We start from the raw sequence: 20,682 nt of genomic DNA, 5'->3' as shown, positions 1-20,682 counted from the left end.
TGGAATAAAGCAGAAAGCAAGTCCCAGGGCTTCAGCCAGGTATGAAGTCTAGAGAAAAAAGAGGTCTGATCATTGGAGGATGGGAGAAATGAGGGAGAATAAGATAACAGAGATTTCCAGGAAGAAGATGGAACTGATATATTATCTGATATATTTAACCAAGTGGAGAGATCACTGGATTTTGGGAAGTTTTAAGATTTTAAAAAATATAAGAAAAGGAATTAAATATGAAATAAAATTGTGAATGAAATAAAAAAATAGGGGCTGGGTTTTGTACAGTAAAAAAAGTTATGCAGGAAAGAAAGTATAAACATACTATGCTACTATCACACTACTACAGTGCAATATATACAGTACAGTACAATACTCAAATAATCATAATTTGAATTTTGGCTATTTATTTAACAAGAAAAAGAGGGTGAATTTACTGGGAGGATGGGGGCAGGGTATAAGAATATTAAATTGTCAACTGCAGTAATAAGAAGCCAGTAGGTAATGTATCACTTTAGTGACTCAAGAGAGAGCAGGATAAGTGCATTATCTAGAGATATGGGAGAAAATACCAGAAGAAACAGTTAAAAGGCTGGAACTGGCTACCTCTGGGGGAAAATGTGGGGAAGGAAACTGATGACCTTTTTGTTTTATTTTTTTTTAACCATTATTTGACTTTTAAAAAATGTACAATTTAGATAAAAATGAAAATTAATTAAAAATTAAAATACAGAAATGGTTAAATCAGGACTCTTCTGGGGCATGGGATGGGATGAGGTAGAATGGTTAAAAAACGTTTATTTTTAATACTATTTGAATATTTTACCTTTATGCATTTATAACTTTGCTAAAGAGGTTAGTCTGCTTCTTACCAAAGTTGTTTTGGTACAGTGGTTGTCAATAGGCGGTGATTTCGCCCCTCAGAAGGCATTTGGCAATACTTAGACACATTTTTGGTGTCACAACTGGGGCAGAAGTGCTACTGGCATCCAGTGGGTAGAGGCCAAGGATGCTGCTAAACATCCTACAGTGCCTAAGACAGCCCTTCCACAGCGAAGGATTATCCAGCCCCAAATGTCAGCAGTGGGGAGGCTGGGAAACCTTGCTGTGTAGTAGGTTTTGTCACAACATTGAAGGTTGTATTGTCTTTTATTACTAATAATACATAGTAATTGGAATAAAATACCTAGAGACCAAACTTTAAAATGAGTGTCATGCATCAGAAATTGATAAGCAAAAACACATTTACTTTTTGTGTGTGTGGTATAGTTAGGAACTTTTTTAAGGAGACTAAAAATCCCTTCGTATTAATACATTTTTTCATGCAACTTTAAAACATGTTTTGGAACTTTCATTCTATATTTTTCTTATTTTGGTTGAAATAACTTTGAACTCATTTCTGACGGAGAAATAGACTCTCACTATTGAATTTGCCTCTTCTTCTTAGTGCTTTCTCTAGTGTTTAAATTGCAAAACCCAAGGTCATTCTTCACTTCTTTTCTTTGAATGAAAGCTTGCTTTTCTTTTGTGTTGTCTGCCATAGGTTTTTATAGTTTACAAATATAAGCAGCCGCCTTACTTGTAGAATTGCTCCCGAGAGGCTCTTTATAGTCTCTCCCAATCTTTTTTCATCTAACGAATACAGTCTTTCCAACTTTAATTACATATGATTTCTATGCCTCTTTTCTGTGTGGTTGGCTTTCTGTCGTTTGCGGATTAGAATGCTATGCCCTCTATCTAGTCTGTTGTCACCTCCTGCATCACTGTCAGTGGTTTATGAACTCCATTTATGTTTGGGATGTGCTATTCTAACATTTTCTCTTCTTCACTCACAACTGAGTGTCATTACTTCAATTTTCCTCCTTGTGGCACCCAAGCACTCCTTAAAGTCATTCATATTTAGAATTCCAAAAGAAATTAGATAATTCTGAGCTGTTTCTGTTTTTGTCTTCATTTCCATGATAATCTTCAAAGTAGATATTATTCCCTACATCCTTTTTGTTTGTGATGCTTATGGTTTTTCAGTTTATTCTATGGAAGAAATTTTTGTCTGGAGATTGTAGGCATCACACGTCTTTTATGTTTTCCTGTGCAAAAACTATGAGTTAGATTTGAGTGTTCTTTCTCTTAATTGTACTCACTGCTATTAGTTCTTTTCTTTCTGGCTCTTGTTGAGAGTCTCTGTTTCAAATTTTTCATGGTAACAAGAAAGCAGCGTGGTTAAGAGCTCTGTGACCAGACTTCAGAGTCTGGATGTGAATCCTGGCTCTACCATAGGCTAGCTATGTGAGCTTGGGTGAGTTACTTAACTTCTCTGGACCTCATGTATACAACAGAATAATAGTTCCTACCTTTAGAGTTGTTGTGAGAATTAAATTAGTTAATATGTGTAAGGTGCAACAGTGTCTGACATTGTATATGTAAATGCTAGTCATCATTATGGGTTTTGTAGGTAAGTGTGCCCGCACTCTGTGTCTTCCAACTTTTCCTAAAGGACCAACTAATGAATGGACTGAGCAGTTGAGACCGATCACAGCTCATTAATCAACATAGAAACCCAAAATGAGAAACAGTTGTATAGTTAACACTTGAACTATTGAACCAGGGCTGCTATTTTCTAAAGTTTAGCATAAAAATTTCCTTGAAACACTGTAATTATACAAATTGGTAGAAATATATTTTAAGTGTTCTAGACAGGATCTGAACCAAGACTATACACACTAAGAAGAAAAATTAAATGGTCGCTAAACATCTTGAAACTATCTCCAACTTTTCTGTTAATCAAAGCATGCACATCAAACAAGATGACCATACATCACATTACTAAAAATGGTAAGTGATGATAATTGCTAAGGGAGAGGTATAGTGAAACACTTATGCATTGCTGCTGGAGAGTAAATAGTAAGTGTAACTTTACATCGAAAGCAATGTGTGTAGGGAATTCCCTGGATATCCAGTGGTTAAGATTCTGTGCTTCCACGGCAGGGGAGGCGCAGGTTGGATCCCTGGTCAGGAAACTAAGATCCCACATGCTGCTCGGCTTGGCAAAATAAATACATAAATAAGTAAAGCAATGTGTGTAAAAAAAATTCTTATAATCTTCAGATCAATAATCCCATATCTAAGAATCTACTCTAAAATAACTCACAATTGGGGTATTACTTGTAGAGATGTTCACAACACTATGTGTAATAGTGAAGAATCAAAAACTGCTGAATATACCTGCTAGGGCTTGTATTGTAAGACCTGTGGGCTGACTAAACACTGTTATGACCCTGTGATAAAATTCCATTAAAATGACGTTTACTTAGTAAATTGCTAAGTAATTTATACTTGTCTTAAGTGAAAAAAGCCAGATACAAAATATTATAATATGATGCAACTATATTTTTAAATACTTAGGAAAAAGACGAAGAAAATATCATTTCTATGCTAGCAGTGTTTGCTTTTTATTTGTAGGATTACAGGTGACTTTTTTCTTCTGCTTTTTAAAAAGCTGCTTTTTTGGTATTTTCATACATTCTATAAAATAGTAATCCTCCCCTCCCTGGTCTTTGTAATTGGATGGGAGGGAGAAGAAATTTGCCAGATAGTGGTAGAATTTTTGAAATGCAGAGGATAAGCAGTGAAATTGACAACAGTCTAGGATCAGGGTGAACTAGTCCAGGTGTCCCATCTGCCATTGACAACCAGGAAGTTCTGAGATACGGCCCCTTCCTTTGTCAGGAAGTAGAAAATGCTTTAAAAAGCATGTATTGCTGCATAAAAGTAAAGTATGATAACTAAGTTATTATGACTGAACACCCAAAATATTTTAATGGCAGTATAAATGGAGGGTTTTATTTTTTATTTTTATTTCTGTGATAAGAAAAATGAACAAAGCGAAAAGACTCCCAGGCTCTCTTGGGAATTAGTGAATGAAATACCAGAGGCTTTATGATAAAGGCAACCTGCTTGTCTGACCGACATCTTTTTATCCAACAGTCTCCTTAAATAGGTGGTTTGACCAGATCACAGAAGCCAGAGAGCTAATTATAAGATCTCGGGGTGATGTGATATTTAACTACTACTTGCATTTACCACTGTTCTAGACATTAAAAAGGGCACAACCACCAGCAACAACTTCTAATGAAGGAACCTATCAACAACAATGCATTCTAGTAGAAAACATTTCTTCTTTAGAGAGTTTGGAGTGCTTTTTACAAATCAAGCTGTTTTGAACCATGTTTTTCAGCATCATGATTACCTTCTCGGGGGTAAAATGGAAGTCTGAGAGGCTGCATGCCGTGATTAGATCAGAGGGCTGTCATAGTGAAAACTTTAATCAGCTTTGCTGCCTCCTCTCAGTCTAAGGTTATATCTGCAGTTTCCACATGAGGCAGGGATTTCCACCCTCACCCACTGTAAATGATGCCCCAGGGAGGCATTATGGAAAAGATCATGTTCCTTTGGGGTTGTTCACTGACAGTGGCCAAAGGATTCTTTCCAGTTACCCACCCAAATGGAATTTGGGGCAGCTTAACAGCCTGGACAAGGACATGATAAACTATAAAATATTGAATTTCTATGTGTCTATGTGATTTCAGCTTTGATCTTCATTTTTGATTGTGCAATTAATCACATCCATGTCTGTCTGAGTCTGGTGCTCTGAAGGCGAATACTTTCCCATTATTTTAGTCCTAAATACTTCATCCTATTTAAAAGGAATCCACGGTGTGAAAATTTAGTCTAGAAAAAAATCAAAATTCACTCTACCAACCAAGTACTACATTGAACAACTGAGTTTCTATTTTATGATATTTCAGGAGTTTGACCAAGATGATGACTGCACTCATTCCATGTTGATTAGTGAAGAAAGAGATCCAAGTGGTGATGGACAAGACTGGCCACCCAGGACAGAAGGTATCCATCTTCTGTCCTTGATGTGTTTACAAAGATAACACTGATTATTTGGATTTCCCCCCTAATTTCGGTAGTGCTCAGTGCAGAAGTTTGAAATCACAAACACAAAGGAAGAGAAAAACCACTTATGATCTTTTCCTTTGGTCCCTATCTGAATCCGTGAGTCTTGGCAACCTGCCCAGCCAAAATGGGCATCCCTCTTCTGTCTCTCCTCTTTGTTCTACCCCACTCCAGCTCAGCCTGCTGTTCTCATCTCCTTTCTGTTTCATCTGATAACATGTTTTCCCTCATTTCTTTCCTCTCAGAATCTTCCATCAGCTCCAGGGATCTGTTCTCTCCCAGGACCAAGCATTTCTCCGTTAGCTGTCATCCTAGAGCTCTTCCCTTGAGGGGAGTTGGGGGGCCTGAACAAAGAACTAAAATCCTAGTTGCAGTCTTGTGTTCTAAGAGGCCGTAAGTCTGGAATTTTCCAGAACAACGCTCATTCCAAATATGTCATCCTGTCCTACCCTTAAGTGCCCTTGCACTGAACAGACCACAAGGTGTTTGCAGATTCTCACTGCAGAACATAGTAGTCGCAGCGATCACATTTGTCTGTCATCTATTCGCCTATAAACTTCTTAAATGAAATGTTGATTTGAACTGCTCCAATCTCTCTCTGGTAATTTTCCTACTTGCATTTCTAACACTCCAGGGAAGCTGCCCTCTTGGATGCCTTTTTGCTCATCCCCATCAACCACCCCAAATGCCACAGTGCTGTCCTAGCCGTGGTCTACTTTGGCCCCTTATGTGATGCTGCCCTCTTCTGGGGAGGCTCCAGTCTTTCTCAAACTTGCTCAGTATCTCCTTTTCCCTGGCTGAGGGAGGGGAATAATTAACAACATTTGAAATGCCATGAACCCTGAAAGACCTAATTACAATAGACAAGTCCTGATGCCCTTCCAAATAGTCCTTGTGATCTGCCTTTGACTTTCAAAGACTTCAAATCTGAGTTCTCAGAAGCCCGATTGTGTCACAGTTATCTTCCAGGAGGTTTATTCTGCTCAATTTGGAGATAACTTACCATTTGAGGTGCTTATAATGCTTTTAAAATCAATTTGTAATATTCTAGGTTTTCACATAGGAACCATAACACTTACGCAGCATCTCGACTAAGCTCTTGCAGTTTTAAGCTTTCATAACTTGGGTTACACATGTCAAAGAAATGTTATATTTCTAAATTTTCTTCTCATAGTTAATAAGAGTCTTTAGTAGAGCTAGTTACTCTTTTAAGTCACAAAGTCTGAAATAAAACTGTTTGGGGTATTATTGTGCACTGTATTGACCTTAAATAGCAATAAATCTCTTTAAATCACATTTACGTTTCTAATATACTCCAGGTTGTTCGCGTTTAAGTGCTTGCACACTTTATGAAGACATTATGCACATACCACGTGACTATTCTGCTGTAGATATGCGCATTTTATCATTCAGTTTATATCTGTTTGTTCACTGTATTATTCTCTTAAAAGGGACGCATCACTAACTAAAATATATATAAACTGTATATAACATTTGGATTACTCTCCTGGTCTTTTAACAACTAAGTATTCCTGCAGTGCACACTTGCTTTATGATGGGCCTTTAGAGATGGTAATTTGTAAAATACTATTTCCAGCCCCCCACTCCCACCAAATCCTTCATTCTTTTCCTTAGTATAAAAATCTTCTTGCTCTCCTCAATCAGCTATTTTCCCAGAACATAGCAGATGCAAACCTTGTAGACTGGAAATTGAGCATGTAAAATTACTCTTTTCATGAGTGAGTAAGGACTTATTTTCTAAAATTACTAGGCTTAATTTTTTTTTTTAATACAGTGTATATCCATCAGGATTCTTAAGTGCAGATAACAGAATCTACTCTACTTGGGTGGAAAAGGAAGGACGTTTTAAAAGATACTAGAAAGTTCATAGACCATTGAAAAACCAAAGGAGAAGAGACCCCAGGTTGGATTGTCAGAAAGAATTCTTGTAGCTACATCTTCAGACTGGCTACTGCCCCCCAGATCCTGCTGCCTCCGCCACAACCAGGAGCTGCTCCCACACAGACCTCAGAACCTCCCTCCTCTGTTGACACCCACATCAGTTAAAGGATGCTGGCACCTTATCTTTTCTTGTGTAACCCAGGTGAATCCATCTCTCAAGTTAGCTTTCTGAACTCTAGTGGCAAAAAGAATTGGAAAATGTAGTTTTAAAAAATTCTGTTGAGATTCATGATTTAGGAAACTATCAAAACTTGGAGAGGTGTTCAAAATATTTTGAACTTTGATGTCCATCTGTTTAAACAGAACACGTGGAAACACAGGGAAGTAAGACTTTTCTAAGAAAATAATTTTTCTTCATTGAATGAATTAGGCTAGGCCAATTTTAGGTGTTCATTTTAATAACTCACCACTTACATTAACAAATTAATCATCATTTTCTGACTTTTATGAATGTCATTTGCACCTCTTCTGCAAGGAAATCATGTTTCTGGTTGAGTTTAAATGTTGTCTTTTAGTTTCTCTCTACTGTAACCTTTTCCGGTGGGGTAAATTTACATCTTCTTATTGGAAAGATGCACTCAGATAGGAGCAAGTGTTTTATTTTTACATGTGACCCTGCATCCTCTTCCCTGGACCACTCGATAGGTTCAGGGGCTCCAGTGACCATTCACAGTATTCAAAAGACAAAATAGAGAACATGTATGTTCCAAGACGATTTCAGTGTCAGATTGTTTTATAATCTTTTTCTTCCCCCATTTAGGACCATTTTTTTTACCCATTTAGGAGCCCTTAACTTTTCACAATGTCTAAAAAATCAGGTATTTTTTTTTTTTAATAATCAACCTTTAAAAATTTTTTTTTTTCTTTCCTTGGCTGTGTTGGGTCTTTGCTGCTGTGTGTGGGCTTTCTCTAGTTGTGGCGAAAGGGGACTACTCTTTGTTGTGGTGCGTGGACTTCTCATTGCAGTGGATTCTCTTGTTGTGGAGCATGGGCTCTAGGGACATGGGCTTCAGTAGTTGTGGCACGTGGGCTCAATAGTTGTGGCTCGTCGGCTGTAGAGCACAGGCTCAGTAGTTGTGGTGCACAGGCTCAGTTGCTCCGCGGCACGTGGGATCTTCCCAGACCAAGAATCTGAACCTGTGTCTCCCGCATTGGCAGGTGGATTCTTAACCACTGCGCTACCAGGGAAGCCCCAAGTCAGGTATTTCTTATACTTGCTTATTGCATCTTTGTTTCTGGGTTAAAAAAAGAAATCAACCAATTAACAGATTTTGAACACATTAAATTTGCTTAAAAACACTCTGGGTAAAAAAAAAAAATTCTGAGTTTATTAGCCCTCATTGATTGTACAAGTATAGTCATTCTTAAGAATGTTTTCACATGAATACATTGCCCAGTTTTCTAACTTCCACAGCAAAATGCTAACTGTACCTAGTCTTTACTAGAACATCCTTTTCACTGACAGTTTAGTTATCAGGAATGTATGCTGTATGTTTTTCTTACTCCAGCATGTCAGCTAGGTCTTTGCCCTCAAGGATGACTACAAAACTGGTGTGAAAAGCATCCATCTTCCTTTCAATACAAAAGTGGCTGTGAGCACATCACACAACCTCATCACTATCAGTTTCTTCATCTCTAAAATGAAGGGTTTGGACCAGATGCCCTCTAAGTTCCTCCCGGCTCTATAATCCCAAGCCCCTCATTTTGTGCTACATAGTGTGGTAAGATATTTGAAAAGTTAAAAAAAATCCACTTCCAAGGAAACTTCACTTCCTTTTTAGAGATTGCAGACAAAGCTTCTCCTTTTGAAAATGTTTATTTAAAAAAAAAAAGCACTGCTCTCGTAAATAACACAGGCATAAAAATTGAACATTAAAAATGCTTTCGTTATGGTGGTTCCTATATATTTGACAAAATATCCAAGGTCCTTTAAAAATAATAAAAACTTTAATTGAGATCATGCTGATAATGATAGCTATTAAATAACTTTCCCAAGGTCACCCCAGAAGTGGCAGAGGAGGGATGGAGACCCAGATCTCTCTGATTTACACCCTGCTCAAATCTTCTGTTATGCTTCTTCCCTAGCATTCGATCAGTGGAGCTGATTAAAACCATGGCTCCTCTGGCATCCGCAGACTGAATGAATGGCTATGACAAATAGATGGATAGAACTGAACCCTGGGACAAGCCTTGTGTCCTGCAAGGATACGCCTCTATGTTCTACATACCTTTTGCACACTTCTATCACAATGCTTACCTGGCTATGCTCTTTGCTTTCTTATCTCTGCTAAGATCACAGCTGCACCTTCTTTGTTTCTTTATCTTTAGCACAAAGGGTTGCGCTTGGCATATACTTAATAAAATTTCTTTGAATGGAAAAAAAATGAATAGATGCAAACCTTCAAGGACAGGCAATTTTGGTATGGTTCACACTAGATTTTGATGTCAATTTGTTTAAGGTGTTATGTTGTAAGCAAGCATCCATTCTACAAGTTGGAACTTTCTGTCTTAGGGGTTATACCAGGAGTCATTTCCTGGAATCAGGGGATGACCAAATAACAAATACAAGCAAATTCCCGTGGGGCAGCCTACATTATCTTATTCAATTCTCACAACAGTCCTGTGAAGTAGGTGACATCAGTTACACTTTACAGAGGAGGCCTTGTTTTCTCCATCCAGGGAGAAAACACTGCTCATCATAAAATTTTACTTTACCTCTGGAAAGTTTTGTTATACAAATTCTTTGCCCTTTAAGCCAGCATTTATTTAGGACAGGAAAAGACACAAAGATGGCTAAACCCCAGTCCCTTGTTAACATCCATTCTGTAATTATTAGGAACACACGAGGGACTTCCTAGGTGGCGCAGTGGTTCAGAATCCGCCTGCCAATGCAGGGGACACAGGTTCGAGCCCTGGTCTGGGAAGATCCCACATGCCGCAGAGCAACTAAGCCCGTGCGCCACAACCATTGAGCCTGTGTGCCACAACTACTGAAGCCCATACGCCTAGAACCTGTGCTCTGCAACAAGAGAAGCCACTGCAATGAGGAGCCTGCGCACCACAATGAAGGGTAGCCTCTGCTTGCTGCAACTAGAGAAAGCCCGTGTGCCGCAATGAAGACCCAATGCAGCCAATAAATAAATTAATAAAAAAAAAACACATAAACTAATTGTATATAAAAAACAACAACACATGAGCCAAATAACCAAAAATAAAATACTCAGTTCCCAGTTACCCCTGGAATTCATTACTTTCTTCTTCCTCCTCCCATTGTCATGTGTTTCTATAGGTGTTGAGATTATCGGCACTTTTCCGAGAGATGTCAGTCATCCCCAAGAAATGAGCCAAGAGGATTTACAAGAAAACAAGTAAGAAATATCCTTTGAAAGGTTAGATTGGAATTAAAGTATATACTTGTGTATATAAGTAATTTTAGTAATTCAACCCAGAAAAACCCCAAAGCAGGGGTCATAATAAACAATTCTGTGGCAAGAACCAGATAATAAATATTTTAGGCTTGGTGGGCCATGTGGTCTCTGCAGCTGTAGCTTGCATACCGCCATGACACAAATGGTGTGCGTGTATTCCAATCAAACTACCAAAACAGACTGGAGGCTGGATTTGGGCCAAGGGCCATCATTTGCTGACTCTGCAGCAGTGCTGCTCAAAATGGGGTTCTGTGGTCCTTCTGTTTCCAGTCCATGAGGAAGTCAGTATAGAACTTGGACATTTAAACCTTTAAAAAGTTGTATGAGCAATTTGGCCAAGTAATTTTATGTTCATTGATCTGATAGTGAAAAAAATGGGGCTTATTTTCATTTCATTTTTATGGTCATTCACTTTGATTACATTTTACGGAAGTTTCAGTCCACAATGCAATGGAAAATTTTTAATGGATACTTCACCAAAGATAGTTTGAGAAGTACTGGGCCTTTGGAGGATGGTCAAAGGCCTTTGTTCAATGCCTTTGGAGAAGTAAAAGTGTGTACCCCTTACGTCTGCCCTTTGACCCTCTGATTTTTCTGCTTAAGGAAACAGGAACTGGGAAAATTAAAGTGCAAGGAGCAGAGGGCAGATGAGGTGGGGAGCAGGTCAGAGACGGTGGGGAGCTCTTGTGCTTTCACAAATATAGCCATCCCACTCAGCAGCACCATTTGGAAATAGGCCTCCAAACTTTCTAGTGATGTCAGGCTGGGCTGAGAACTGGAGACACAGAAGTCATGGGGAATGACTTTTAAATCAAACTGTGTCCTCCCCCTTTCAGTCACATAACCTCAGTGCATCAGGAATGGACACCAGCACATTCTGTTTCACTTCCAAATGAAATTGAGATGGTGGGCTCCAGGACAAAGATGGTGACCATGCAGGCTTTACTTCTGAAAAAAGAGGAACAGTCCCAGGAACTCTGCAATGCGAGCTTTGGCTTTTTGTTGCCAAGACACTGCTTAGAACCGAATATCTCCAAGTCCGTAGGCAGAGAAGATGTTCCTCACTTTCTGAAGGGGCAGCTGAGAAAATCTGAAGGTGAGTTCATTTAATTACACAGTGATTTCTTTATTCTTTGGTCAATAAATATTTCTTTACTGATCTTTTGCTTCAGCGTTTGAAAAATCTTTGCAGGGAACTCATATTTGGTTGATCTTTATTTGTGGGAGTTTTGGGGGTGGGGCTACACTGAGGCTGTCTTCCTCCAAAAGATTTGAGTTAGCTGTGGTGTCTAGCTCAAGACTGACTGACCGGATAGCACACTGATGCCAGTGTTTCCCCTTAGGGCACTGCTGTCTTTGATATCTGCTTATCACTGTCCTAAACCAATTGGTCTAAACCACCAGGGACAAACCTGTAGTCCAAAATTTTGCATTTTTTGGCTTATTGCAATGAGGGACATTGCACAGCAGAGGAAATGTGAAGTATCTCACCAAAGGGAAAAAAATAGAATAATTATTATAGGATTTGGGTATAAGAGTAGAGCTTAAATGAAATTTAAATGAAGCAGGTGTTTTTTTAAAAAATTGGGGTAAAATGTACTAACGTTAAATTTACTGTTCTGTTTTTAAGTGTACAGTTTAGCGGCATTAAATACATTTACATTGTTGCACTACCATTGCCACTATGCATCCCCAGAACTTTCTCATCTTGCAAACCTGAAGCTCAAACTCTCCTTTCTCCCCAAGCCCCCCCTCCCCGCCCCCCCCCCCCCGCCTGCCGCCCTGGCAACCCCTTGTAGCCACTCTTCTACTTTCTGTCCCTATGAATTTGATTATTCTAGGTCCTTTGTGTAAGTGAAATCATGCAATATTTGTCCTTTTGTGTTCGGCTGATTTCAGTTAACGTGATGTTGAAGCCCTGTTTTGATAGGCTGTGTGTAAAGGGGTTAACATAAGGTCTGGTCTGTGATGTGCACCCAGAGTCTTAGTCCTTGAAATCTACAGAGTTCGTTTCCAACCCTCCGCAGCCTCTCTTCAGCCTCTCTCTTGCCACTCTTCCTCAGCAGATGATAAACATCAGCGCCACCAAACGCCTTCCATTCCCAGAACAAATATATGAATATTTGCACATACTGTTTTTTCTACTGGAACATTAAGCCATCCTTCAGGTCTCGCCTTAGATACCCCTTCCTCTGGGAAGTCTTCCTGAATGTCCCCAAGACCGGGTGAGTCTCCATGCCTTTGGACTCCCATAGCATCCTGACCTTGTCTGCAATATCACATGCATCTGCTGAACTGTCACCATCTTTTTAGATGTTGTCTTCACTAGATGACAAAGGCAAAAAACCATCACACCTCCGCACACCTAGCTCCAGATCTGGCACATAACTATTTAAAAAGGCACATTGAAATAATAGCAACAACAGCAATAACCATTTATTGAGTGCCTATTACTGCAAAGCACAAATAGTCACTGCTGTAGGTAATACTACTATGCTTGTTTTAGAAATGAGGAAAGTGAGGTCTCAGGAGAAGTGCGTGCCCAGGTCACATAGCTAGTGGATTACAGAGGCTGGTTTCAAAGCTGGATCCCCTGTCTCTGAAGCCAACATACTTAAGCACCATGTCATATGTATTCAGAGCTCACACCTCCCATCTGAGCCCCACTTTCGTTGTGAGGGGAAAAAAAAAGAGAAACATATTTAGTCTTGTAGTGGAGGCGAGTTTAGAGAAAAGGAGGGGCAGTTGGTGAAGGTACAAACTGGAGGAAGGATGGATGGAGAGATGAATTGGACATTGTGAAAATATCCTCTCCTCCTGGCCAAAACACAGAGAATCTTGAAGAATCTTGTAACAAAAGTAGCACGTCCAAACAAGAACAAACTGGGTTAGGTCAGTATTCTATAATGGGGTCTGCTCCATTGGTGTTACGATCTTGTCTGAAAAGGTCAGCTGGGTTTACCAGGCTGGTGTTTGTTCCCTTTATAAAAATATTTTGTTTAAATGCAATCTTAAATTTCAGACAATCGACATATGTTGATTAAAAAATTCAGAAAAAGATGAGCGAAAATAAAAAGTAAGAAATAAGAAGTACAAATACTATTTCAAGACCATTTCTTCTAGAATGTAATTCCACATTTCTAAATAAACATGTTTACAACTACATTGCTTGATTGTTCAATTTAGGCATTCTCTATTAGGATTTAACAATTTTACATTACTCTGTGCACATGTGGGTAATTTTCAAAATCTTTGTGCTTTAAAAAAGTCAATATTCCGTGTCTCCCTTATTATGACTATTTAGGTAAAATATCGCTCACAGCCAAGCCCCAGAGTGTGCTATGATGACATTGCTTTTCTTTTGAAACATGCTATTTAACCTGGCTTTAATACTCGCCTCATTTCACCCTTTGCTTATTTGCTGTATATCTGTCACTAATTCATCCCCATCCTGTCCCATGGACCTGTGAAATGCCCCTCAGTACAGGCAGCTGCACACCAGGTAATCCGTTGGTTTGTTTTGTTTTTGGAGACGTTGCTCCTGGAATGCTCTGCCCTTCTGTTTCGCTCTCTGTTCCTTGGTCTTCGGACCTCCTGACCAGCTGAGTGCCTCCTCACTATCCTGGCGATGCGCTTGGCTCCCCTCTGTGTTGGACCCCTGTGTACTGGGTACACGGCTTCCTCTCCCTCAGTTTACACCCTCATTTTAGGGGGGTACATTTTCCAGTAGCTTCCTGAAGAGGGTACATGGATTATATCAATGATAGTTTTTCATTGTCTCTGTTTCCTCTGAGCTCTCTTCATTTGTTTTGTTCTCTGTATTTTCCTGTTAGAGGTTATTCCCATATATCAGTTGATCCTTGATGATTATTTGTATGTAAGAGGGGGAGACTAAAAAGTGCCAGGGGCTCAAGGGGGCTTGTGGAGTGGGCAGAGACCTGGACAATTGAGTGAGGGAGTCTCCCAGTATCAGGGTGTGTAGGTAGGCTTTTCTCTCAGCTAGTTTGCCCAAGAGAAGGAGAATCCAAGCTCCTGCCTGTAGGTTATGAGGCTGGAGCTTCACATGTCATTTATCCTCACATTTTCACTCCAGCACCCCATTTCTGCTCTCAGCTCTACCTAGCTCCTTAAGCATCTTGTTTCAAGCTCTTCAGAGAATAAACTTCCCGCTGGGAATCTCAACTTCCAGCATACAACCTCCACGAGGGCAAGAATTTTGTCTTCGTTGTTCACAATTATACTGCCATCTTCTGGGACAATGTTGGCTCCTCAGTAGGCATCCAACAAATATCAGCAGAGTAAATGGATAAAGAATTAGGGTGGTGCTTTGGCCGGCTGGGGCTAAGGGGAATGCCCGTCCCTACTTGCCCCACTTCATCCACTTACGTGCCTGAACACGTTGGCGCTTTCGGCTTCAGCTTTAAGCCGTGATGGTGAGTGGGGTTCTAGGGACCATTCTGATGTTTTGGTAAGAAGAAAACAACCTCTAGGTTTCACCCTACCTAGTAAATCCCATCTCGCCCTTCCCTGCACTCAGAATTTATGATCTATCCCATGTTTGAGTTCAAATAATGGTTGGGAGACAGCTATATATAACTACTTTCCCATTTCTGCAAAGTCTGGGTTTTCTGAGCAAAAAAGATGATTGAATGGCAAACATGCCTTGGAAGTTACAGGTAAGATATTGTTCCAAAAAGATTGAGGCTGATTTTGCCAAGCGCTGTTGCTTACTTAATAGGGTAAAAAACAAACAAACCAAACCCAGAGACACATTACCTCTTCCTCCTGGAGACATTTGCTTACATTTCATAGTAAAGGTCTCTCTTTCTCAGAAGGGAAAGATGGGTCAAATTGCCAACACTCTATATATTAGCTTTGAGTCTCATAATTTCAGGGTCTCCTTCCGTGGTGTAACCTCACTACTGGTGAAGGTAAATATCTGGTTCTCATTGTGTCAACCTGTGGGGACTTGGGGTGCAGGGAACTGACACTAGGATGCCCTGTGGGTGATAAATGCTCTGTTTTCTGATCCAGAGGTCATGTGTTTCCAGAAGGAATACAAACATAAATAAATAAATAAATAATCACTATATATACACAAATGTTTTATATATATAGAACATATATATACATATATATAACATGTACATATATAAAAAAAACAGCATTATATATAGAACAACACCCCTCTTCAGTGACAGTAGCTTTGTGTAATCATTCTTACCCACCTCTATGTGGATTACACCTGGAAAACTCTTCATTCTGACAACTTTTCCTCGAACCTCAGCACCAAGATCACTCCATTCCCATCCCCTGGCTTAAGGCCGACTGTGTTCACTCTACTACTAAGAATATCTACTAATTATTATTATTATTTTTCTTATTACAGACTTTTCTACCTCTGATATGAAATATAGTAGCCGAAGAATTGAGGTAAGAGTAGTTTGAGCATTTTTGACTTAAGAATTAAAACCAAAGAATCTTGTCACAGACAAATTCTGTCAAAAAACTCAGAAACAAAATCCTCAGTGTTGGAAAAACAAAATTATATCTTGACACGTGTATTTCTTTTCTGGGGTGTTTCCTGTTCTCCACATAATGAAGTGTGTAGCTCTTTGGGACATAGTTAATTTTTCTTCTTTTAATGTATTGAGAAATTAGGTAATTCTTTTTCCATCGGTAGCAAGATTTTCCTAGTTGTCACATTTGTGAGTAAAGCATTTGGAAAGATCTTTGCACTTCTCTCAACTGTCTGACTCTATGTATCCTAATGAGCCTTTGAGAAAATGCATAGGTACTGTTCAGGGTGGAAAAAAAGAGTTTATTGGCCAAAACAAAAAAATAATAATGGCTGCTACTAGGGAGATGCTTAAGCACTGGGAGAATCTGTATTTCTGAGGGATGGGAGAAGGTCATCTAGGCAATAAAACTAGAAGATTATACTGTGTCTAACCTGTTTCTAATACCTGTTTCCAGAGTCAGGTTCCTTTTCCTTTCTTCTTACACACAGGTGGCAACAGAATGAAAATTAAACATACAGCTCTCAATTACCACTTGTGATCTATGCCTATAAATATTCTGATATAATTAGGTATCAAATCTGTATACACGAGGAAAGGCCACAGTGAGAAGTGTAAAGTTAAAGCGTTATAGCTTAAACTGACCAAAAAGCTGAATATCACATATTGGGTTACACTGACCTCTAGAGGTTGATAATAATATAAACTAGCTTAATTTGAAAACAGCTGGAGGGCCAAGGAGAATTAAAAACCATCTAGGGAGCTAACTTTCAAGTGTATAGTGTGGCACATTGACAAGCCACCCTCAACAAAACAGCACAGCCAAGCAATGAGGAGTAGTGTTTTGCACACAAATTCTGAGTTAGTCTGTAACCTAATGATCCCCATTAGAGTAAATGTAACAGCAGTTTTAAGCTGTTCTAAGTGGGAATTTAAAAAACTTTAGATCAATTCTATGGAAAGTAAGCAGAAAAGAGGATAGAAATAAAGTAGAAACAAAATAGAAAGTAAACAGAAAACAGAATAGAAATTTTAAAAAAAACTTAAGAGTTTTAATGTTTAGATGATAGGGTCTTTGTTTTAAATATGTAACCATGAATCTTTACATATGTTAATATTGGTTTTTAAAAGTATTGTCTTACCTTGGCTCTAAAAAAACACCAGGAATGAGATTTTAGTTTTTAAAATTGTGATCACCAGGATAACTTTGTACTTTAAAGGCCTTCCTAAAGAGAATCTTAAAATCTCTTCAGATTACTTTAAACCAGTTAATATGATATGCACATGTGTTTCTGAGTTCATTAGTTTTCTCTTTCTTTCCTTTTAGTTCCCTCTGCCACCATTGTCACCGTTGCCTGGGAGATCTGGTCTCCTTACTATACCCCCAAATCATAAGGATCAAAAAGAGAGAGAAATAAATATTCCAAGCCTCATATCTTTCATACCTAAGCTCTCAGAGCCTGTTAGTCGATCTGATGAGTTTAGACCAACAAACAAGCAGAAGGAAGCACCGTTCAAGGTGTTAGCAGATCAGACGCTCAGGTCCTTTGATAGCTCTATCTGGTCCAGGAACATGTGCTCTTTTTGGAAGGCTCACCATCACAGACAACACCTGGAGACGGAGGAGAACAGGAAATCCAAGGAAACAGAAGGATGTGTCAACACTGAAATCTCTCACTTTGAAAAAGGACAGTCTTTGGTATCCTTTGAGAACTTCAAGGAAAGCAATTTTCCTACAGATAGGGAAGTGGAGATTGATTGCCAAGGTGCTGAACTGAGAAGAACAGAAGAGAACTCTCAATCTCTTTCCTCAGGAAAGAAAGAGGGTTCGGTAGCCAGAAACTATGAACAAGATTCAGAAGTTGGATATATCAAACCAAACAAGTTCCAAGAAGCCCTGCATTCAGAAATAGCTCTAAGCCAGGATGAAGGGACTAGACATGATAAAGCTGATTCGAAAAGTGCTTCAGCACACAAGGGTGAAGCAATTGAGCTAAACCGTATTTCAGAAGAGTATACTCTTCTTAAAAGTTTGTCCAGTGTAGTCCCTCACGGCCCCATTGAAAAGCTCCCAGAAGATCATAGCAGCAGGGAGACAAACATAAAAACATCAATAACAGAGGCAACCAAACCAGAAATGAATGGGATGGTGCCTCTTATCCATATCACTTTCCCCGGAGATGAAACTCCCAAGGAAACAGCAACAACCAAACCAAGCCTCCAAAAAAGAAAGGGTATTCTTTGCAACAACAGTAGCTTCAACATACTTGCACACCAAGAAAATGACAGGCATAAGGTGAAAACCCATAGAAATAAGTTGGATTCAAAGACCAAGAACAGTAACAGGACACCTCAGAATTTCGTCATTTCCATTGAAGGTTCCATGAAGCCTACCTTGCACAAAACCAACATAAAAACTCAAGTTTTTCCCGCTTTGGGGCTTGTGGACCCCAGACCTCAGCAATCACCCAAGTATCAAAGGAGAATGCCACAGATAGAAAAGAAGCAATCCACTTACCGGGCTTTGAAACCTAAAAAGCAATCATTCCCCTGCATCTGTAAAAATCCAGGAATAAAGAAGTCTTCTGTTCCTCTCTCTGCTCAACCAACAGAGCCAAGACTGAATTACTTAGATCTAAAGTATAGCGACATGTTCAAAGAGATCAATTCAACTGCGAATGGACCTGGAATCTACGAAATGTTTGGGACTCCTGTTTACTGTCACATGCGGGAGGCTGAACGGCATGAAAACAAATATTTCCGAGAGATATGCTCAGCTCCATCGGGCAGATGTTTCACCAGTAAATGTCGAGCTTCACACAGTGAGAGGACCAGCAATAGCCGAACCAGACTTTCTCAGAAAAGGCCGCATATTAAACCCTCAAAGTCTTCTCTTGGCATTAAACAAAAGCACAAAAGTTTAATTTCAAAGGGAAAGGGTTGCCAAGCTGTAGGTAGCAACTTGCAAGACACTGAAAATGGTAATGGTATTTCGGAACCAGAGTGGCAGATAAAGTCTTTAGGAAATGATTTTCTATCTTCCAAAGATGAAGTTCAGCCCATGAATGTGGTGCAGACTCATGAGCAGTCCATCGAACAGAAAGAATTCCTTCCTGTCTCAGATTTGTCCATTGTTGAAGACGTCTCTATGGAAGAGTCTGCTGACGAAGGAGACATTTCTAACAATCAGTTACTTGCCATGAGCCTCAGAGGTCTGCACGAACTTGAAGAGCTACATCACCAGATCCCATTTGTCCTTTCAGAAAACAGCTGGGCAGTGCCCGATGAGAAGAGTTCCAACAAGCATGTTCTGCAAGAACAGCAGAATATAGCATCTCCTGGTGAAACAAATGCCAACCAAATTTTAACTAATGATGTAGAGTTTGATAGTATTTCTGGTAAGCCTAAAACACTTATGAGTTTCTCTTTCCAAAAAATACAGGAAAGTGCATCTTCTCAAGCATATCAACATTGGGCACATTCTTTGGATCATGATGGTTTAGCTAATACATCAATTCCATATCAAACATTTGGAAAAACTTTAAATGATGCAGATTCAATTTCCCAAGAAATTCTAGACTCTGTAAAGAATGAAGAATTGACAGATGAACTATTAGGTTGTCTAGCTGCAGAACTATTAGCTCTTGATGAGAAAGATAACAACTCTTGCCAAATAATGGGAGATGAAACAGATCCTGAAAGCCGAAATCTTGTCTTCAGTAAGAGAGGAAATACCATGCAAGAATTAGGCGGAGAGATGACAAATGTCAAAACACAGGTTGGTTTAATTAGAATCAGAGATTCACTGGGGCGGGAAGGGACCTCAGAAACCATCTATTTCAAAACACTTATTTTCAAATGAGGACTCAAAAACCCTAAACAATTAGTTTCATCAAGATCTCATTGTTTGGTTGCAAGTTTGGAATCCAGGTCCCCTGACGCTCACCTGAAGATGTTGTCATTATGTTGCCTTACTTCTAGAGTTTAGCTAGCCTGACACTGCAATGGAATCACTTTGGGTACGTTAATACAGCAAAACTACTTATTGAAATAGGTACATATTATATTCAGTGATGATGTTTTCAATCAACAATAACAGCAAGGAGATAATTATGGGTAAAGCCTTACTCTAGGCAGTGTGTGAGATAGAAGGAAATTAATATGGCCCCCGAAGCAGCTCACCATCTAGTTCCAAAAAACATATGAAAACCTGAAAAGATCATTTCTCAAAGATTCCCTGTACCTGAGCATTTGTTCCCAAATGGAGACACGGTAGGTATGGACAGGAGACACGGTAGGGTACAAGACAGCCATTTCTCTCAAGGAAGCATAAACAACAATCTGAATACATTTTATTATTTTTAAATGGTATTTTATACACTTTGTATTTATTTATGTATTTATTTATTGGCTGAGTTTGGTCTTAGTTGATGTGTGCGGGCTTTCTCTAGTTGTGAGCAGAGCTACTCTTCATTGTGGTGGGCGGGCTTCTCAGTGCGGTGGCTTCTCTTGTTGCAGAGCATGGGCTCTAGGTGCTCAGGCTTCAGTAGTTGTGGCATGCAGGCTTAGTTGCTCCACGGCATGTGGGTCTCCCCAGACCAGGGATTGAACCTGTGTCCCCTTCTTTGGCAGATAGATTCTTAACCACTGCGCCATTTAAAAAAAATTTGTTTGACATTGGAGTGGGGGTGGGAGAAAAGAATATCAACAGGTGGTAGGGTTATGTTTGTTTTAGTTCTCACTGAAGTGTATGAGCCTGCTGTTCTACTAAATTTTTTTTTTTATAAATTTATTTATTTATTTATTTTACTGGCTGTGTT

The 20,682-nt window shown here is 39.3% G+C and overlaps 1 protein-coding gene across 1 annotated transcript in view; it reads left to right on the top strand.

Annotated features, from left to right (window-relative positions):
* The window catches only part of MAP3K19 (mitogen-activated protein kinase kinase kinase 19), a 41,748-nt gene that overhangs the window by 12,875 nt on the left and 8,191 nt on the right, over nt 1–20,682 (top strand). The window contains exons 6-10 of the mRNA XM_057746750.1: nt 4,797–4,893; nt 10,205–10,283; nt 11,180–11,439; nt 15,733–15,776; nt 17,190–19,640. Of these exons, the coding sequence (XP_057602733.1) occupies nt 4,797–4,893; nt 10,205–10,283; nt 11,180–11,439; nt 15,733–15,776; nt 17,190–19,640 (2,931 nt within the window). The remainder of the gene's footprint in view (nt 1–4,796; nt 4,894–10,204; nt 10,284–11,179; nt 11,440–15,732; nt 15,777–17,189; nt 19,641–20,682) is intronic.

The sequence above is a fragment of the Hippopotamus amphibius genome, chromosome 8 (genome assembly GCF_030028045.1).
Source record: "Hippopotamus amphibius kiboko isolate mHipAmp2 chromosome 8, mHipAmp2.hap2, whole genome shotgun sequence".
In the NCBI taxonomy this organism is placed as follows: domain Eukaryota; kingdom Metazoa; phylum Chordata; class Mammalia; order Artiodactyla; family Hippopotamidae; genus Hippopotamus; species Hippopotamus amphibius.
Note: the sequence above shows the minus strand (reverse complement) of the source record. Positions and strands in the feature narration are given on the sequence as shown.